The sequence below is a fragment of the Tribolium castaneum genome, chromosome 3, assembly GCF_031307605.1.
Source record: "Tribolium castaneum strain GA2 chromosome 3, icTriCast1.1, whole genome shotgun sequence".
Lineage (NCBI taxonomy): Eukaryota > Metazoa > Arthropoda > Insecta > Coleoptera > Tenebrionidae > Tribolium > Tribolium castaneum.
In genome coordinates this window covers 17,895,760-17,915,411 of record NC_087396.1, presented here as the reverse complement: position 1 = coordinate 17,915,411, position 19,652 = coordinate 17,895,760, and the positions used below count along the sequence as shown (strand labels likewise).

Below are 19,652 nucleotides of genomic sequence, written 5' to 3'. Positions count from 1 at the left end.
TACTTATAGAGTAACGAAATTATGCGAAGATTTATTTTGCCGGTACAAAAGCAAGCTTTACCGTATTTAGCGGGAATTACATCGGGATCCTTCTCGTCGGTGTCACGTGGAGAGGAGCTCCTCAAGAGTGGCTTTGCAGAAGACATTGTGTTGTGGTGAGGAGCACCTAATACTTTTTGCTCTATTGTGACCTCGGGCTGGCTTTGAGACCTCCGGACTCTAATTATCACCACGAGGATCACAATGATTATGGTGAGGGTGGCCCCGATTAGGATCCCCAGGATGGGGGAGAAGGGCAAGTCGCCGTCCGAAGCTGGAAAAAATTAATGTCTAATTTGAAATTTTTTTTAAACTCGTGACTTTTTTTTAGATATTTTTTTTCTTTAAATAACTTCTTCAATCGTCATAATGTGTCTGAATTTTTTTATACAGTTAAGGATTAAACAGTGCTGTTCAAATTCCTTAGTCGGCTTGTTGTTAGGGGTCACATAAGGGAAAGTAGTTACAAAATCATTCAGTGTCCCGTCAAAAACAATTTAGACATACATGTAATACTTCGGTGATGTTTTGGGTTTTTTTTTGAAAAAATTTTTTGGAATAAATTTATAGCTCAAGCATGATCAAAATCTAAGGTTAAATAAGACAATAAAATTATGAAACTGTAGTAGTCACTTCACATTAGCATTTATGATTTTTTTATAAAGAAATTATAATAAAAATTTTTTGAAGTCTGACTAATTGTAATAAAATTTATGACGATAGGATCAACTTCCCTAATTTTGCTAAAATCCCGATTTCAAGTGGGTGGTACGTATACTTCTGGAGTGTCTCACAAAAAAAAAGAGACAGAAATACAAATTTCCGGACCTATGCCCAAATAGTTCCGTTATTGGTAGAAATATACAAGTGACACTAACACAAACCCCAACCAGTTTTTACTACTATTGTATAGTTGGAATAATGTCACTACAAAGAGTTTATGATTTGTCTCGTACCGCTACCCGAAATTCATTTTTGTTTAGAAATCGAAAATGTGACACTATTTAATACCGTTTTAGATGTGTTTAACTATAGAATAACATTTATATTGATATTATTGTCACTGTCCATTACAGTATCTGATAATGAAAGACGTAATTAAACATAATATCATTATTATAATGATGCAATCAATTAATATTATTAATAATATTAAATACTAACGTCTAAAGAAATTATGAGATCATTTTTTTTTGAAAAACAAAAGTAGATACTTATCGGCTAATGACACACTACCTAACGGATGGGAACAATAAGACGCAGTTTACAACGAAACTATCCTTTAATAATTATTGGTAACATTACATTTAAATAAGAATTTTTAAATTTCGGTAGCACCTTGTCGATCCAAAATTCTTCGTTACTTTTGATCTAAAAGGAAACAAACTCAGTAAAGTATGTAAAGCTTTTTATACAAAATAATAACCTTTTCAATTTGGATTTCTAATGGGGTCCAAACAACAAAACAACAAAATTCCTTTTTTTGTTTTTTTTTTTGGTTTTTGGTTATTGCTAACTGCCCTTGTATCTGGTAATAATAATTGTAGTTTCGTTTTAGCTTTATTTCACCATTTTCCAGTTCTAAGTATTTAAGTTTTTTTAATTGATATGTCTCTTCTATGGTTATTCCCAATTTGGCGATAGTGTACGGACACTTTATTTCAATAAGTGAGTTAGTGTATGCTTTACAAAACCGTCAGGACTTGCCGCCAAATATGGGTATTCATAACATATAAATATCCCACATTCTTTAATCCTTAGTCCTGTGTCTTTTGTAATTTTTTTTAGCAATGTCCTCATGGTCACTGCCCTAGAGAGTGGCAACACTACTACCAAGTCCTAAGCTAAGCATAGGTTTAGCTAATCTTTTTGGGTCTGTGCTAGTTCTCTGTTTGCAGACTAGTCCAAAGTTAAAGGCAATAAGCCGCATTTGTTTTTTCTCATTCTAACAAGGATTACAACTTTGCCCCAACGTACATCTATCTATTTTTAAAATCTTGTAGGGCGTTTTTTGGAGACCTGTTAATATGTCTTGCTGTTTTTGTTTCTAAAACGTCCAATGGTAAGAAATTCATTTCGTCCTCAACTTCTTTATCAGGTCCGGCCGTAACCTTTCTTTTTTTGTTGAAAAAAGTTAACTGTAAGTGCACTTTTCTTGCTCGAGAATGCAATATTGGGAAACCGAGGCTATCGAGGTTTCCTAAGTGTTCGAGACCAAAAAAAGAACTTACAATTTGAGGTTAGTCAGCTATTTTTAGTAGTACCTCCACAAATAAGAAAAAGTAAAACATTTTCTGAATGTTTTCTAAATCACTTCATTCGTCCAAATGTAAAAAAATAGGATTGGGAGCTTCCCCACAAAGGTACACTTTTTGAATTGCGTTTTCTTTAAAGCAAATGCAAGCTTAAATTTCAGTGTTCATTGTTACTTATGGTGTAGATGATTGTGTAAAACAATAATGTAAAACTATTTTTCAAAAAATTAGCTTTATGTCGTAGTATAAAAATCTTAAATTTGTGTAGTTTGTCGTTTCATTTTACAAAAATTGCAAAACAATTTTTCCAAAACAAAGCTAATTTTTCAAGAAATTGTTTCACATTATTATTTTCCACAATCATCTTCACCATAAATAACAATAATGACTGAAATTTTTAGACTGCATTTGAAGAAAACGTTATTCGTAGTGAACTTGAAGTGCACCTTCAAATCAATGTATCTTTGTGGAGAAATCCCGACTCCTACAAAATATTTTCTCCACAGTTGGACTACCGAAGTGATTCTCTACAATACAAAGCTTTGAACACGGAATTCGCCAATTTTGGGACTGCCTATATAACAAATATCATCAGGCTTTTTACTCGTTCAAATTCTTGGAAGTAAACATTAAAAAATGGAATTAACAATAACTTAAGGATAACAACACATTCACACAACACCTCGTCTTAACAAAAGCGTTGAAACTCGTTTCTTTATTTAAAATCTTTTAAAGAAGTTGGTCCTATTGTGGTGAAATTTTATTACATAGAAATTATAACTCGAAAACTAAAAGTCTTAAAGCAAAACGGTTAGTTTCAGCGGAATCTACGGTTCATTTTGCGTACTATGCTAGTTTCTAATTACTGTAGTATAATACTTAGTATACTATTAGCGTAATTGTGTCGTAGAAATAATTTTAGAACTTTGAACTTTTCTGTATCATCTTTAGATCGTAATTCATTTTTAATCTACAAGTATGAACTGAAAATCGTCAGACATATTACGCAGAACTAAATTTAGCAATAACTTCAATAAATTATAATTAAGAATTCGTTTCTATTTTTACGACTTCCAAATTTATGTCTATCTAAATACGTGAGGTAAGTCAATAACTTTTCACCTTTGATAGCTTAGTAATAAAATAATAGTAGAACGTGTACTATTCGGGTAAACCTTCAAAAGCAATGATACAATTATCTCGAAATTTATGGCTTATAATCCTATCAAATTTATGGATTTCACTCTTTGATAAAAATACAGTTTTTATTTTCGTCTTTTTGTCTTAAACGTTGGAATAGTAAAAAACATCTTGTTTGAAACTAAAGACGCTAGTGCGGAAGCTTACCACTTACTTACAAACTATTGCAATAAAACTTAGCAAGAAGAGTTCACAAACAATAGGAACCCTGCCAAAGACCTTTGCGGACGGCCTTTAGGAAAGGATTGATGGTTTTACAAGATTAAAATGTCTTAAGTGAACAAAACTACTAGAAATATTTTTTCTTTCAAGTTAAAATCCTGTTTGTGACTCGTGAAAGCCTTAATATTTAGTTTGAAAGTAAACACATAAAAAGTTGTTATCCTCTGTGCAAACACGATCGAAACGCTTATTCCTTTAATTCATAAAACGTGATAAATATTATATGAAAAAGCACATATCATAAATTACAAAATAGAGACGAACACAGACTTGTCTTTGTCACGTAATGGATTACTAAAAATCGAGTCTAATTAATAAAGTTTGTTTTTCGAGTCATTGCTGCAACCATACATACTATTTAATGTTGGCGGCTCGTTCTCAGCTTTGCATAATTCCAAAATTCACGCTTATCTCTCCCGGAAATAAGTATCTATTACCAAACAAATTTAATAACCGTATGATAATAACGGCGGTCGAAAATGGCTCGTTAATAAGACCATCGCACTTTAAATAATCCCGGATCACGATAACAATGGGATAAAGAATTCCGGTGATAATGGGATTTGCTGCGAAGCGCACCAAAGGTTTCATTATAGCCATCGGAAATAACACAACCACTGATAGTCCACCAGAACTACCCTCAACTTACTGGAATAAGAACGGGACCGTTGCTTCCTAATGCCTTATAATCACATCGTAACCCGCATAAACGCACCTGTCAACTGTTATTTACGTCACAAACCCTTATCCGCATGAACGGAATTTCTAATAAGGGGCGAAAAATTTCGTAAATTTTGAGATTCGCTCTAGCAAAGAAATAACCGGCAAATATTTGTTGGAAACAAGCGAGAGCTTAAAAGTATTGCTTTAACAAAGCAAATTAGAGGTGAACGTAAATATGTATGTTTTGTAGGAGTAGGTAGATATAATTTCACAACAAAACAAGCATAACCGCCCTGAAACATATTAAGAAGGTATGGGTACTTGATGTTACGATACTTTAGACAAAAAATAAATTACATTTGCCTTGGCCATAAGCCGTGTCTGGGAGCGAAACAGAAAAAAGTTCACTTTAGCGCACTTCTTGAGAAATATTTCAAGTCGAAAGAAAGCAAGTTAAGTTAAACAGGCAGAAATTGTAGTGGCGAATATAAATAGTTTCCCGAGCGTGCCAATAAAGGAGTGGTCTCTATTCTATTGGATTTCCTGCATTGAATTTCCACCCCGACCATTTTTAGATTACGGTGATTGGATTGCCACTATATTTGTTATTTCATTTTAAGCGCGTCTACTTTACCTATTTATTTTTCCCGACTGGAGCAATTTAATTGCGCCGAGACGGAAAGTCTTTCGTAGGAAGTGCATTCCGGGTATTTCCGGGTATTTATGCTTTATGTGTCAAAATGATTTCCGGTCGCTTGCGTTTGGCTGACGTTGCAAATTTTGTAATAAGGAGTGACCGGAGCGAGGCACGTTTTTACCTAAGGGTTGAGCCACGACTTGTAGCTCTTATCACGACTATCTTGAACGATGCAGTCTCGCCTTCGACTCTAAATTGGAGCAACTAGGCAGATAGCTAGCCCACCTTCCGGCCAATTTCATGTGGAGTCGTGCAATAAGGGAAAATGGGGTTTATATGCAAGTTAGATGGACTCGACCACAATTTGCAGAAGTAACGAACCGTTGCAGAAATTTATTCGCTAGAACTTTTCTAGCGGTTCGAAGAATTTTAAAATTAATAAGTCGGCAAGTGGCCACTTTGAGCATCGGGCTGTGAGTTTGGAAATGCGGAAAGGAGTCCATTTTCCGTCGAGTAATCAAAGAAATGATTATAACTCAAAGAATATCGATACGGTAAACAAGTTCGCCGGCTTTGTACACCTCCGAATGTAATATAAATAAATTTGTATGCATTCGGCATCATTCGAATCGACGTCTGGTAAGCCTTTGATCATCACATATTTTCTCAACGATACCTGTTTGAAATTTTCACGAAGGTGAAATATTTAAACGTCGAAGCATTTTCCGACGGCTTGCCGCCCTCAAAAGTTGGATCTCCGCGATCGGCAAACTTTACACTCAAATATAAAATTATCGTTAAGCCGATATTATGTATGGGTATAGAGGGAAACGCTCACGTTAAACCACACGGAATGTCAATAAAATAACAAGAATTTTCAATCGATAACGTGTGTTGTGACGGGACAGGGAATTTGTCATGGTAATTCGGGTATTTTCGGACACGACTGCAAAATGAAATTTTTCAAACGGTAATTTAATAAACGGCAAATTTGCGACTACTCTGACAATATCCTAAACCTGCATAAAAAATGTTATTAGCGAAATATCGCCTAACAAATGAATTTTGCCCACTTCATTTCTAATAAAATTCCAAATAAAACAACATATTTTAAATCAAAGTCCGCTTTAATTGCAATCAAGTTTAAATTTGCGATTAATTTAACTCTCGACAATGGAAAGTAAATAACAGCTTTTAAAATTGGTTTAATTCCAAATTAAATTTTTTATTTTTTCTATTCTATTGTAATTATTCTTAGTTAGAATAACGGTAACCATAGTCATAATTCCCTTGAAAGTTATAGGTTGTTGGAATTAGTTCCTTTTAAATTACCAAAATTTTATAACGATTGTCGATAATACTGCGAGATCTTTTTTGTATCACGTCCGTCACCAATTTGTAAATATTTCTTTTCCTGCTCGTATTTCAAATTTTACAAATATCGCTCCAATTATATGTTGCAGTCAGTTTGACTGGAAATAAGTTCCCATAAAGAAAAATTCACTTCTACTGAAACTGTTCATAAAAATTGAAAATGAAATCAAAAAATTTGTGCAGTGTTTCGTCCGTTAAAATGGAATTTCTGGGCAATTCTCTTTGTACACAGGGTGCTAGGAAATAACTTAGCAATATTTCAAATGTGAATTTGTCATGATCAGACGAGTTAAACACTTATATCATTTTTCAAAAAAGTCTGTACTTTCTTCAGAAATTTTGTTAAACCCACCTGTTGAGAGCCACTGGGAGGCTTATGTAGTTTATTAGCAGTTCATTTTTTTTATTAAACAAAATGGAAATAGTGGCGCATGGGTGTTTTGAGAAATTTTCAAAATTATGACTAGCATGTTTACTTGTATGTGGAGTTCGCATCCCGGTTCTGGCAAAAAATATTTCTTTTTCATAAGATTTAATAACAAAATACAAATTGAAAGAGAAGAATAACGTAGTGGACCAAAAAATTAATTTACCTTTGCTGTTTTGTCAATAATATTAAAATTTATGTTAATTTCTACAATTCTATTTCAGCAGTTTTCAAAATTTGAGACTTTAATTTCGGTCGATGTTTTGGAAAAGCTATGCATTTTTGATTTACATAAATTTTACTTAATCGATTGGTCTTGTCATTCTCTGTCTACCTTCAAATTTTTGCTGAACCATTCCCTAACACGCTGTATAAATATCTCTAATACCTCTAACAATATTTATTATTAAAAAATAATTTTATATTATTATTTTAAAAGCACTTAAAACAGACAGAGGCTTGCGTTTAAAATAAGAATGCTAAAAAAATGTTTACTTCCACCGCTGTAACTCTACTCCTACCATACATAGAGAAATCCTAAATCATTTTATACATATTAATTTTGTAGTTTACGCTGAATAATGTTAAAAAATTAAAAAACATGTTTCCTGCAAAACGCTACAAACTTTGAGACAAACGAGCAAACAAATTTTAAATCCAAAATAAAGTTTTTTGACGAAAAAAGTAAACATTTTTGTCTTGACTTTCCACACTTGAATTAACATGTTTTTAATCTTGTATTACAAAACCTTAATAAAAATGGAATATTTTCAGCAATTTTAATTGTCTAGTTTGAAAAAGGAATTTTGTTCTCTTCTCTGTTGTTAGTCACTGAGAAAGTTCACCATGCACCAGCTCTCGCAATCAATGAGCGAATGAAACAGTCACGCTCAATAATTATTGCCCTCACTTATTCAATTAGCAAGAAATAAATTATATTTAGCCTTCACCAAAGAGGACATTAGCTCGATTATAAATGACTATCGGCGACAATAACACGGCTCAGTAGTTGAAATAAATATGACTCCGTGGCGCAACGGTAGCGCGTCTGACTCCAGATCAGAAGGTTGCGTGTTCAAATCACGTCGGGGTCAGAGGTGTTTTTTTTCCCTGTTATTACATCGTAATAAAACACCTCGGTGCATGAGCAGTAGCAAGACTTTATAATACTGCTGGTGGATCAATTTAATCCGATTTTTATTATTTTGGTTCGGAAATTTCGGTAATAATAAGCCGTAGAGTGGATTGGCAATTCAGTCTTAAGAGTCTTCTTGGACTCGTATTAGGTTTCTATTAAATGTGGCCGAATGAAAGCATAACGTTATTGTCGTTGATGTAGGGCGAGTTTATTGATTTTTTCCTACGACGTGGCTTCAGGTACCCACCGAAATAGATTCTGCTACATTATTAAGCATCAAATTCATTAAGACTAAGTGATGAGTCATGTCATTATTAACGTGATATGAGATAGACGTCAATATTAGCCGTGGTGTCGCTTGATCTATTTGCCGAAGGCTGTGGTGTGTCTTATTTTTAGAATTTTTAAATCTGGTTAAAGTCACTTTTCAGAAACTCTCCTATTCTTATAATGCTACATTGTGTACTGAATATATTCCTTTATCTATGATACATTTTGTGCCAGTTTATTACCACCGTTAAGCCTCTTTCCGTGTAACTTGCATAAAACATCGTCCTTGCACTAGTCATGCAGAATATATTCTAGTCTCCGTCTAGAATTTTAACTTAAGTGCAAAGTTATATTTAAAATTATTAAAATACGTTTCCATTTCACACCCAACTTCGATCAAATTTACTGAAAGGTGCAAGCGAACTTGGAATTCTCATCTGTTATCCTCCGAAAATATAAAAATTCGCTATTTATGAGCCGGAGTTGTAAAATTCTAAAATTGTTCATGACGTAAATCTTCATCATCCAATACAAAGAAAGTAGATATCTACTTTCTTATATTCCTGTAAAATGTGCCCCGAAGTAACACGAATGAAATCATTCTATATGATCATACAAAAGATGTAAAAGTCTCTATAAAATTTTATTCAACATTTTTATGATTCAAACACGTCTCTAAAATAAACCATAAAATATAATCATGAATGTAATATTTAAGTAGATAAAGTAAACTAGGTATCAGTTTCCCGAAATTGGTTTTAATAAACTTACACCACGTATTACCGTCAAAAAATGGATCGCTTCGTGTGCTGAAACCTCCATTGATTAAATATTTAAAGCCGTCTCTCTTTTATTAATGAATCGCCGGCGATATTTTCTTAATTAGAAGTCGCCATGTAAAATTCATGAGGTCGCAGTGTATCTATAGGCAGTAAACCTTGGCGTTTTATCCAAACGTCTCTTTGCCACGTAAGTCAATTGACGAGGCCGACTTACAATTTTTGCTTATTCTGCTAGGGAAAAAAAGCCACTATATTAAGAACGTCAGTTTTTAATATTTAAAGCATAAAATACTCTATTAATATTCTAGTTTCGCTTAAAATTTTATTGTCTCTTTGCGAATGCAATTTTTACATAAAAGTTAAATTACTACAAAGCTGATTTTAAAACGTTACATTTTAATTCTGCCAGTTGTAAATTGTGAAACGACGGTTCTAGTGCAAAAAAAATTATACTTTTCAGAATATTATTTGATGGCGACTGTACAACTTGTCTTGTTGATTCATTATTAATAAAGATTGATGCCTGTATCTCGGCAGTTAAAAATGAAGGAGCCTAAATGATAGATGAAGTGAGTTCCATCTTGGATTTCCCACCTTTGGTGCGTTTAAGCGTCATGATTATAATTTTTCTGACGGTTTATATCTCCGAATCGGACATATCTTCGACAGGATATTTGCATTAGAGAAAAGGGCGGACCCGTAAATCGTAGCGGAACCATCCATCTTGAATTGTATTGGAATGATTCTGACACCCGCCGGAATTGAATGGAACTTGAATATAATGGGACGGGCGATAAGACTAAACTGTGTAATTGTTCTCGCTAGAACTCTGACCACACCCTTTTCCTTCCAACTTTCGAGGCGTGATTGCCAGAAAATAATGCAATTTTTTAAACCGTGTGTAGAATTTTCTAATCGGTGTAATAAATAACGGACGTCTCAAATGAATCGTATCACTCTTATGTAAATCGCAATAAGTTTGTGGTGTGGAAAAAAGTCGCGTTCCTTTAAAAACGCCATTTATTTGAGAGAAAGAGTGATTTTTGCCGTCAGTTCACATATCCGCGATAAGAGGCGACAAACATATCGCGTGAGGTCAACTCTTTTGCCGCGCAAAAGTAACAAATGCGTTCCATAACTCTCGTCTAAATCTCATATTGTGCGCGAGTTTATCACAATCCGTCGGCCGTTCGAAAGCAATTATCGGCCAGAATTACCTATGCAGGATTGATTTTAGATTAGAGCTCTTATGCAGGAATTGCAAGCGTCGGGTGTTATTCCGCACTTCTATACCGATTAGTCTTCCTGTTCCGGGGAGATAGGCACGGTCATTTGCGTCATCAATAACGGATTGTTTCGCGTTTTTAATACCCACCTGTCCGCTTTTCGGCGTCAGTGAAGGTGACTTCCTCCAGCACCACTCCCTGGCTGCGTCCCTTCGCGTTGACGGCGAAAACAACAATTCGGAAGGTAACATCTGGCTCTAAATTGTCGAGGAAGAACTCCGGGTCTCGGAACGACGTCATGTTGTAGCGCGGAACGAGCGAGTTTGCCGTGTACAACTCCAGAAGAAAGTGTTGCGGAAGACCGCCGTCAAAGCCAGCGAGACATGTCACCTCCACCGAACTGCTCGTTTGGTTAGACAAAGAGCAGTTTCGTACGGGGAACGGCTTGCCTGTCAACAAACCACTTCAAAAATCCACAAACTTACTACCCGAAAACGACCAACCTGCTGCAACAACTTGGAAAACGCAGGGATTAACTTGATGGCCCACCGTGTTGATGGCCCAGCACGATAATGACCCGTAATCCAGTTCAGACACTGGTGTGTACCTTAGAACGCTCACTGTTCCATTACTGGTCTTTGCAAAGCGTTCTGCAGCGACGTCGAGCGTCTCTCCCGAGTTGTTAAACTTCCACCGGTAGCTCTTAGCGGGAGGGTCCGACTCGATTTCGCAGACGATGTCCACGCTTTCGCCTCTGGAAGCCCCCACCACCAGAAATTTATCGAATTTGCAAGTTGGAGCGTCTGAAAAAATAGTCGTCTTAAGTGAAAACCCAATAACAAATGGAGTTTTTTGCTACGAGCTTTGATTACTATCCTTCGGCAACGGTTCGCACTCTTGCGAGCCCTTGTGTGCAATCAATAAGCTATATCGGTCACTAATAGCACCGGTCTTAGCCCTAATCTTTTCGGGAAAGGCAGAGATAAGTTTCGCTGTTGGTTTTATAACCGCCATTGTTTACCTGGTCGGGCTGTTGATCCTCCAAGGATCATTGATAGCATATTGAATAAGCTTTCCAAGATAAATACATTCAGAGAGAAAAGTTTCACCACTCGACAAATACAAAGTTCCATTGCTAGATTTTTTCCGACATGGCTTTGCAAGTACAGTAGTCCCCCGTTAGACATAACATTCGAGACCACCCGATGCGAAATTTCGGTTACACAGCCTGTCTCACCTAAGACTGTCGAGCTTAATATCTCAATCATTTGTCAACGAGTTGTTATGAAATTTAGAATGCACACATTTAAGACGATTGAAGCAAAAAAATGACCTCAAGTTGAAAAATGTAATTTTAAAACAGTTGGTGAAACATTGCTAAGCAGCAATTCGTGCACCACTGAAGAAATCTCTCAAAACTGTGCGCGCTATAAAAAAATACAATTGTACTAATTTGGTCAAATTACTTAAAAAACATACAACAGTGGCAGAAATTTTTGTGTTGTTGAAAACGGAAACAATATTCGCCTGTGGAAAGTATCGTTGGACTCTTTGTGAAATGTTATTCAAATGAAGCCTTCATAAAATTTAAAGTTCAAAGAATCGGTAATAATTTGAAGACTCAAAAAATGTTTCGTTCCACCATGAAATTATTTTATTTTATTTTGGATCAATATTTTAGGGTGTGCGGTCATTTCTAAATTTTATTTTAACGCGCGCCAAAAATGGGGGATTTTGGGGGGAAAAAGGATAGTACGCAAGTGTCGAGCGTGAAGACACACACGTGTTGTACTGGTATACTTTTCCAAGCGAAATAGTGAAGATTGACTGAAGTAATATTTCATTACAACAATCCAGTTGGAGAAAATAATTAGTCTGCAGTAAAATGCAGTAAAATGTATGGTCACATACCCGAAGAAACCTTAATTTGCATTTTAGTGCAGACTAATCATTTTCTGTCTCCAGCTTCTGTTATCATGAAATAATACTTTAGTCAATCTTCAATATTTTGCTTAAAAGAGTATACACCAAAAATTTTTGCTATTTTAGCTGTTTTCTACTCGCCCACGACGCCAACAACAAAGGGTAAACCACCCGTTTTCGAATTTTTTGCTGTTCGCTTTTATTTCACTTTAATCACTTTTTTTCCTATCGCCCCAAAACAAAAAACGTACATAAACTAAATCGAGTGAGGACAAAACACGTCACTAGAAACGAAGAAATAGTTATGGCTGTAATCCAGGGTTTTTGAAGAGAATCCAACCAGCAATGTACGAAATATTTCCAAATTCTTGAATGTTTAAATGTTTGAATTTTTCAGTTGTTCAGTCTTTTAGCCGTTTTTGCAAGAATTAATGTCTCCCCAGTTTTTTTCCATGCAATTGTTTTGCATGGAAAAAAACTTGGGAGACATTAATTCTTGCAAAAACGATTTTTAAAAATGAATTTTTTTCTTACAAATTTTTTTATTGACGATCAATTTTTAATATAAGTCTTAAATGATTTAAAATTTTTAAAAAGCATGTAAAAATTATGTTTTTAAGACTTGAGTTGTTGCATTAATTGGATTTTAATCTTTATTTTCTAAAATATTTGCATTTTAAATTTCATAAAAATCTGTTGACAAATATCTCAAATATCAGGCTCGAAAGTCTTAGGTGAGACACCCTGTATAATAAGTAACTACTAAAAATAAAGGCAGATAAATTTTAATCTATCCACTAAAAGGCGTCTAGAAACCAATCATACCGTTGTGTGTCTCTGGCCTCCAGAGTAGGTCTAAGTTAGACATTGATGAATAAAAGCAAGCTAAATCTTAACAATTTTTTTGTTAAAACAAAAAGTTTTGGGTAATTTTTGCAGTAAGTTTAATCATATTATTTGCTAATTAGACTCCATTTATCTTATACGAAAAATGAATTAAGTTTTTAGAAACTGCCGAATAATTCCCACAATTTATTAGAAGTTAATTATTATTTCTATACTTAAATTTATTTTGATAACACATAACAATAACATCAAATCATGCTTAAAATGCTCAACAGTGAATTGAATTGAGTGTACAAAGCTTTATATACTTTTGACCCGGCGCATCCACCAAAATTGTAACACAATTTTAGTGATTTTTTCCGATTTTGGATTTGAATTTTTGCAAAAGGTGTATTGTTTTTGCGCCACTTGTGGGTCCAATACGTAGTTTTTAATTGTCGGCGCAAATTCCCTTGCCGATATCCCGATAGCGGTATCGGCGTTGTCGGCTATTTCATCTTCTTTCATTTATTATCTTTATAGAGTGGTCCATTAGGGTATCCGCATTCGGCCGTGTCCCAGAACCCGTTGCGGACCCAGGAGGCGTCTGGCCGTCACAACACAAGTGATGTATTACCGTGACCACGACAGTTTGTTATCCCTTGATAATTCCTCTACTAAATAAACTACACTTTGCTTTATAAATATTCACGGTGGCAGAGATTTAAATTCGTTTTTACCTGGCCCGAAGAGTCGTTAACCGAATTGTCCAGCCGCTGCGAGATATTTCCATGATAATGTGTGGGTAAATAATATAGGGTTTGACAAAAGGGTTTAATTCGGGCAAGGGACACGCAGAATTGTAATCTTACAGGACACTAATAAAGCTCGATTCATGTTCGAGGTTTGAAGTAAATCCAAAAAATTGGTAAAAATTCAAGATTTAAATTGAGTCCGAAACTATTTAAATGTCCACACGTGACGCGATTTCAATTTGTTCCTCAGCTACACGTCTTGAACAGAAATTCAATTTGTCAAGTTCGCACAGTATTGAATTATTTTCGAAATAAATTTAATGGTTTACGTAAACTGTTTAATACTCGCAGTAATTACAAACAGGCTAATTTTAGGTGAAAAAATGTAAAAACCATAAGTTGAATCGTATCAAAGTAGGTCGCAAAGCGGCGTACAATTTCTTTTTATGAGACAATTTGAGATAACACTTGTTTACGAGGCGAAACAGCGCGACGTTCATTAGAAGTCGATGAAGATTGCATTATACAAAAGGAACGGTGACGTATTTTTCCAAACAACCATGTGAATGGCTCATGTGATGTCCCTAATGATGTAGCACCTCTACTCGTTATTTTAAATAGACAGCTACAAACGAGACGGGAACAACATGCAAATAGACGCAGAAATGATTATCGGAGACTTGAATAGACGCGGAAAGAAGTCATTACTGTCTTACCTTTGCTGTTTCAGTTATAGAGTTTATCTTAATACATTCAAAGCTCCTTCAGGATCGAAAGCAGGCGACACAAAAGATCGGAATGAGCTCAGACGCGTGGACAAAACAACCAAAGTGGGAAGGAAAAGTGGAAAAACTGCTCACATATTAATCTATTTTACAGGGTGCTCAAAAACTGGCGCACCAACTCAGTGTCACGTTGTTGAAAAGCATGTGTAGATTACGGAAAAAATCTTGAAAAAACTCCAAAAGTCATATCGTGTGTGTCAAAAGTCGCGGATAAGCTCTTGAGAGTGAATTCTAGTGGCCGCAAAAAAATAATAACATAAATTATTGCTTCTTAATTAAGGATGCAGCAGCTCGTAAAAGTTGCAAAAATGCTTACTGTAATGTGGAATTGTAGGAAAAGCTGTCCTTTTCGCTTTGTTTTTAATAAATTATCTTAAATTTATTATCTATATTTTCAAAAAGAATTGCAGGGAAACATTTCCTTCAGTTTTTTAAATGAGTTCTAGTTTAAACTAACAGTTTAAAAGTGCAGCAACATTTACTAATGTTACCATGGTAATACTTTTGGTTAATATTTTTCTAAACGTGTAAAAATAGGTGTACTTGTACGGCGTTGCCGTTTATTGGTTTAGATTTCAGTTTTTATTTACAAAACAAAAAATTCCGTAAATTTTTTTTAGCGAAAATAGTGTTTTATATAGCTCTATCTAGCTGAACCTAGCCGCGACTTTTGATACACCCGATATTTTAAAAAATCTGGAGGTACAAACTTATTACGTTAACTTCTCCAGTTTTTATTATTTCTTAATGTTTTTATGTTTCACACTAAGTAATCGTACCCTAACAAAATGATGAATAATTATTCTTAAATTTACTATAAGACTCTAATAGTTTTTTGAATTAAAAAAAATTAAAACTCATCAAAAAAAATTCAATTTGTAGATGTGCCAACACTGGGAATTATTTCCTTGGTAACAGTTTCGAAAATAATTTATTTTTATTGTTGATCAGGTTCTATTGCCATCACGACAGTTAGACAACGTTACCACATATCATTTATTTAAAATTTGTTATTTATCAATAACTTTAAAATACAATAGTAGTTTATTATACATGTAAAGAAAAGTTGTTCATTATCTGCGAGTGATGTGATTTATGAAACGAGTGCGAAGCACGAGTTTCAGAAAGGAATCTTTAGCAGATAATGCCAACTTTTCTTTACGTGTATAATACAACGTTTTCTCTTATAGGTACATCGAGAAATTTTTGTTAAATTTTTTCACTAATAGACAGGATAGAAGAAACAAAATAAAAAAATCACCAAGGAGGATAAAAAAATCACCAAATAGCTAATTTATTCTATTGAATTTTTGTTGTAAGTCTTTAATTGATGAAATTTATATAACTATGTGTATTGCTTACTTCAAAACCGGGTACGTAATGTAATTCTAATTTCTCAATTTTCCCTTTTAAGGCGATATGAAACACTTTTATACCCGGTTTTGACATTAACAATTGTTTATAAAAAACATTCCATAACTAAATGAAAGAATGTATCATAGTAACCACTTGTAGAATAAAGATGTGCTACCTCAACTCGTATCTATGGAATAAGCAACAACATTATTAATACCTATAAGAGAAAAGTACTTTTTACACATGTACCTTTTATGTAAGCAATTCTTTACCACACACCATTGAGTTAATGCGCCGGTTTTTAATCACTCGGTAAAATAAATTGTGAAAATAAAAAAAAGAATGTTGATTGCAGTTGGAATTACATTAGGCGAAGAAGCATTTTGACTTGTTTAGATAAAAAGGAAAACGCTGTGTAACGAGAATTTGTGATGGAATTATAAAATTTCGTTAGAATCAATTTGAAACAACGCTAGTGTGTCTACAATCTTCAAAATAATTGTTGTGGGTTTGGTAGGCTCTTTAAAGAGATTACTGAAACTTGTGTCAAATTTGGAAAGCAAGAAAAATGGTTTTGCCTACAAAAAATGTGGTACTTATTGGTTCATTGTGCGTAGACTCGTATTTACTTATAGTTTCAGCGAACCTCTGGCTATTTCTAAGAATGAAAAAAAAAGTCTTGACAAGGGTTCAGCTGGTATAGATTACAGTTTTGAATTTGGATTTTTGTATTCCTTTCTGTCTATTTTTACAGCTGCGAACGTTAAAAAAAATAACGTTTTTTAGTAATTCTTGCGAGAATTGCTCACCATTTTGATGATGTCTTGACACAGTTAATTTAAGCGGTAATCAAACACTAAATGTTGTGTTAATTATTAATGTGTTAATTTCAGTGTAGTACCTAATTATAGTAAAATCGAGTTTGCGATATAATTTCAGATTATAAAACCACAAACTCTGATCAAGCGGCCTTAATCGCAAATGTCGATGTTGCACTATACTAATCCATCAATAACGTTAAGACCCAACATATACATTGGCGGTTATGCTATTATAACTCTCCTGTATGCATCAAACTATCGTCTATATCAGATTAATTTCAACCCGAGGAAACTACATTTGTCTATTAGCCGACTTAGCTATCTATAATAAGTTTGGTAACTTCCCAAGTGCTTAACCTTTCAAACACAAGGTTTCTAATAAGTTAAGACCGTTTAAATTATCCCCGAATCGAAGACTTTTAATACTCACATTGTACGCGAAAGTTGAGCTCGTTGCTGAGCGTCTCTCCTTCGCTGTTCACCACCGAGCAGACATATCGGCCGGCACTTTGTCTGGTTACCTTTTGGAGAACTAAACTTTGGTTGCTGTGGATGATGCGACCAGACATGTTGTGGTTAAGTACGAAGCCCTGTAACAAAACAAGCTCTGCTGTTAATGTTCCGGGCCCGAATACAAGAGAACGCTTTCAGAGGATTATATCCACGAGTTAAGCAGTTGGCTAATAATCAATAGTCGCGACTTTTATTAATTCCTTGTATCGGAAGCCTCAATAATCCCCTTCTTGAGAGAAACGTCGACACCCTGATCACAAGTCTCCATTTTCGTGACAGTGTTTTTTGCGATGTAGGGTTTTGTCGGGACACAATTGGAGCTGGCATCATTCGATGTCTCAGATAATTAAAGATAATCCGTCTTTCCGGCGGCCGTGATGAAACGCGTGTCATGGACTCTGATAAAGTCACGGACATGCGGGAGGTAATTGGGAACGGCGCTACAGATAAAAACCCCAAGAACGCCATAAATATTGCCGTTCGATTTGCGGAGACTATTTATATTTATACATTTGATAAGGCGGACGTGAGCGCACAGAAATTCCACCGCAGACTCCCTGGTGCAATGAGGGTTACCAATTACCGCCGCAAGGAGATTTATTAGACGGAAGACTGCTACAATTTGTTGAGTTGGGAGATTTAGGTAAATGGAACTATGCAAGAGTAAATAGCTCATTATGTAAGCACACTTGTTTTTACTTCGCTGTCGTAGATCAGCATTTGTTCTAGAAAATGGTACCAAACCTTTGCTTTTATATTTACGGTTTTTGTTAATTAGAACCCTTTGTATAAACGTCAAAGTTTAAGCCACATTTAATTTGAAAATTGGTTCAGTGGGAGGGAGCAGCAATACCCTTCACCATCAAAGCAATTTTTATTCCTCTCAGCAGGTATCAGTTCGACAAAACGAGATAATATTTGTCGATACTGAGGGTTATTCAGCTCCTCCTCATCCATCATCCAATTGCAGTTTTTCATTCATTAAAGCAGCAGATTTCCTGATATCCCAATAAATTTCTAACGAAGCAGCTTAACTAAAAGCTTTACGGATCTTAAATTTTAGAATAGAGGTTGGGGGTTGCGCATATTTTGAAGCAGTGAAGTTTTAAGAGCTTATGAATTTTTCAGTATCAAATTTTTTTCGCACCTACTTATTTTAATAATTGAAGCAATTCGTTCCAAATTTTCAACTCTCGGTCTGGTAATCCGAATCGATAGAAGCGGCGGAATGAGGCATAAAAAGTAAAATAAATGTGGGTCCCGTTCTGTCAACAAGTTGTAAAGTTGACACTCTCTTTGTCGGCAAAACCTTCTATTGACTCAAAGTTTTGTGAATAGATCTGTAACGCTAAATGCATTCCCGCATACATTGAAAGGGTTTATTTACACTTTAACACAGACTGAATTTTTTAAGGTTAAACTTCGTAAGTTGGAAGTTTGCGCAAGAGTAAGAAGAGTTTAATTACCCAATTATCGCAAAACTGTAAAACTTGCCGACAATGAGAAGAATAAAAAATTACTTTGGTGGCTCGGATTAGTTGCCAACAGCCACTAAACGCCATTCCACCAACTAAACTTCTCTTTTATTGCACTAAACAAGTTTTACAGCTTTGCAGTAAATGCTTAATGAAACCTTTCTTCATTATTTTTAATTTGGCGTAAGTCTTCACGTTTGCCGCAAACGCCCATAAATGACGATCAAAAATTTATTCCGAGCCCTCTTTCCGCAGAAGCTTCGTTAAACTTCCGATTGTTGGAATGAAGAAAAACAGTTTCTTGGTCCCAGACACATTTATCATATTCCGAGACAGAAACTCTAATAAAACCATAAATTTAATCAAAGCAGGGTAATTATAGTAAAATCACAATGGGGCCTCATAAAAGGAACACTTAACGCTACAATTCCTAGTTCTGCAGGTGAAACCCTTTAAGTATTGACAATTAACTTCGACAGTCTCGTCTAAGGTAATAAATAGGAGCTTTGGCTAAGCAGCGGCTTCCATTACGCTGATTGTCCTGTCGATATAAGACAGATTTTGCTCCAAAGGTGTTTTTAATAAAATTAGGAAAAATCTTGGCTATTTAAGTAATTAAATTTCCACGAAAAATTTCTATTTCGCTAATAGGTAATGATCTCGCCTGCTTGAAGAGCTAAAAATCCAGCAAAACATAATTGTGGCATAATGAGTTTTTGTCAGTTCCGTTAAAACAGGGAGCGAAGAGGGTTTAGGAAAGAAGCTCGGCAAATTTTCCCAGTAAATAGGGTCATCAATTTTAATAAAAGAAAACAGTTTTAAAGACGCCGATAGGTAATTTATTAAATGAAAACTGAAAGAAAAAATGCAAACTTCCTGAAATCAATCTTACACCGTAATAATACCGTTTTTAATATCCGTATGACTTTTGTATTTCTTTTCTTGTAAACAGTTCAGAGCCGTTTA

General features: G+C 34.8%; 1 protein-coding gene and 1 non-coding gene across 4 annotated transcripts in view; one reads left to right on the top strand and one right to left on the bottom strand.

The window, feature by feature from the left end:
- side-II (sidestep II) overlaps positions 1-19,652 on the bottom strand; it is a 142,605-nt gene that overhangs the window by 1,431 nt on the left and 121,522 nt on the right. Inside the window, exons 9-12 of one of the 3 annotated variants that reach the window (XR_010333309.1) lie at positions 17,129-17,288; positions 10,737-11,036; positions 10,383-10,682; positions 81-313 (exon numbers count right to left, since the gene is read on the bottom strand). Coding sequence is in view for 2 of the 3 variants with exons in the window: in XM_015982027.2 (XP_015837513.1) it covers positions 62-313; positions 10,383-10,682; positions 10,737-11,036; positions 17,129-17,288 (1,012 nt within the window). In the remaining variant the exon portion in view is untranslated. Of the gene's footprint in view, positions 1-61; positions 314-1,312; positions 1,411-10,382; positions 10,683-10,736; positions 11,037-17,128; positions 17,289-19,652 lie in introns of those variants that run through there. The other 2 variants (XM_015982027.2, XM_064355350.1) reach the window with 2 other exon arrangements.
- On the top strand, positions 7,840-7,911 carry TRNAW-CCA (transfer RNA tryptophan (anticodon CCA)). The gene has a single exon. It is a non-coding gene; the product is annotated as a tRNA-Trp (tRNA).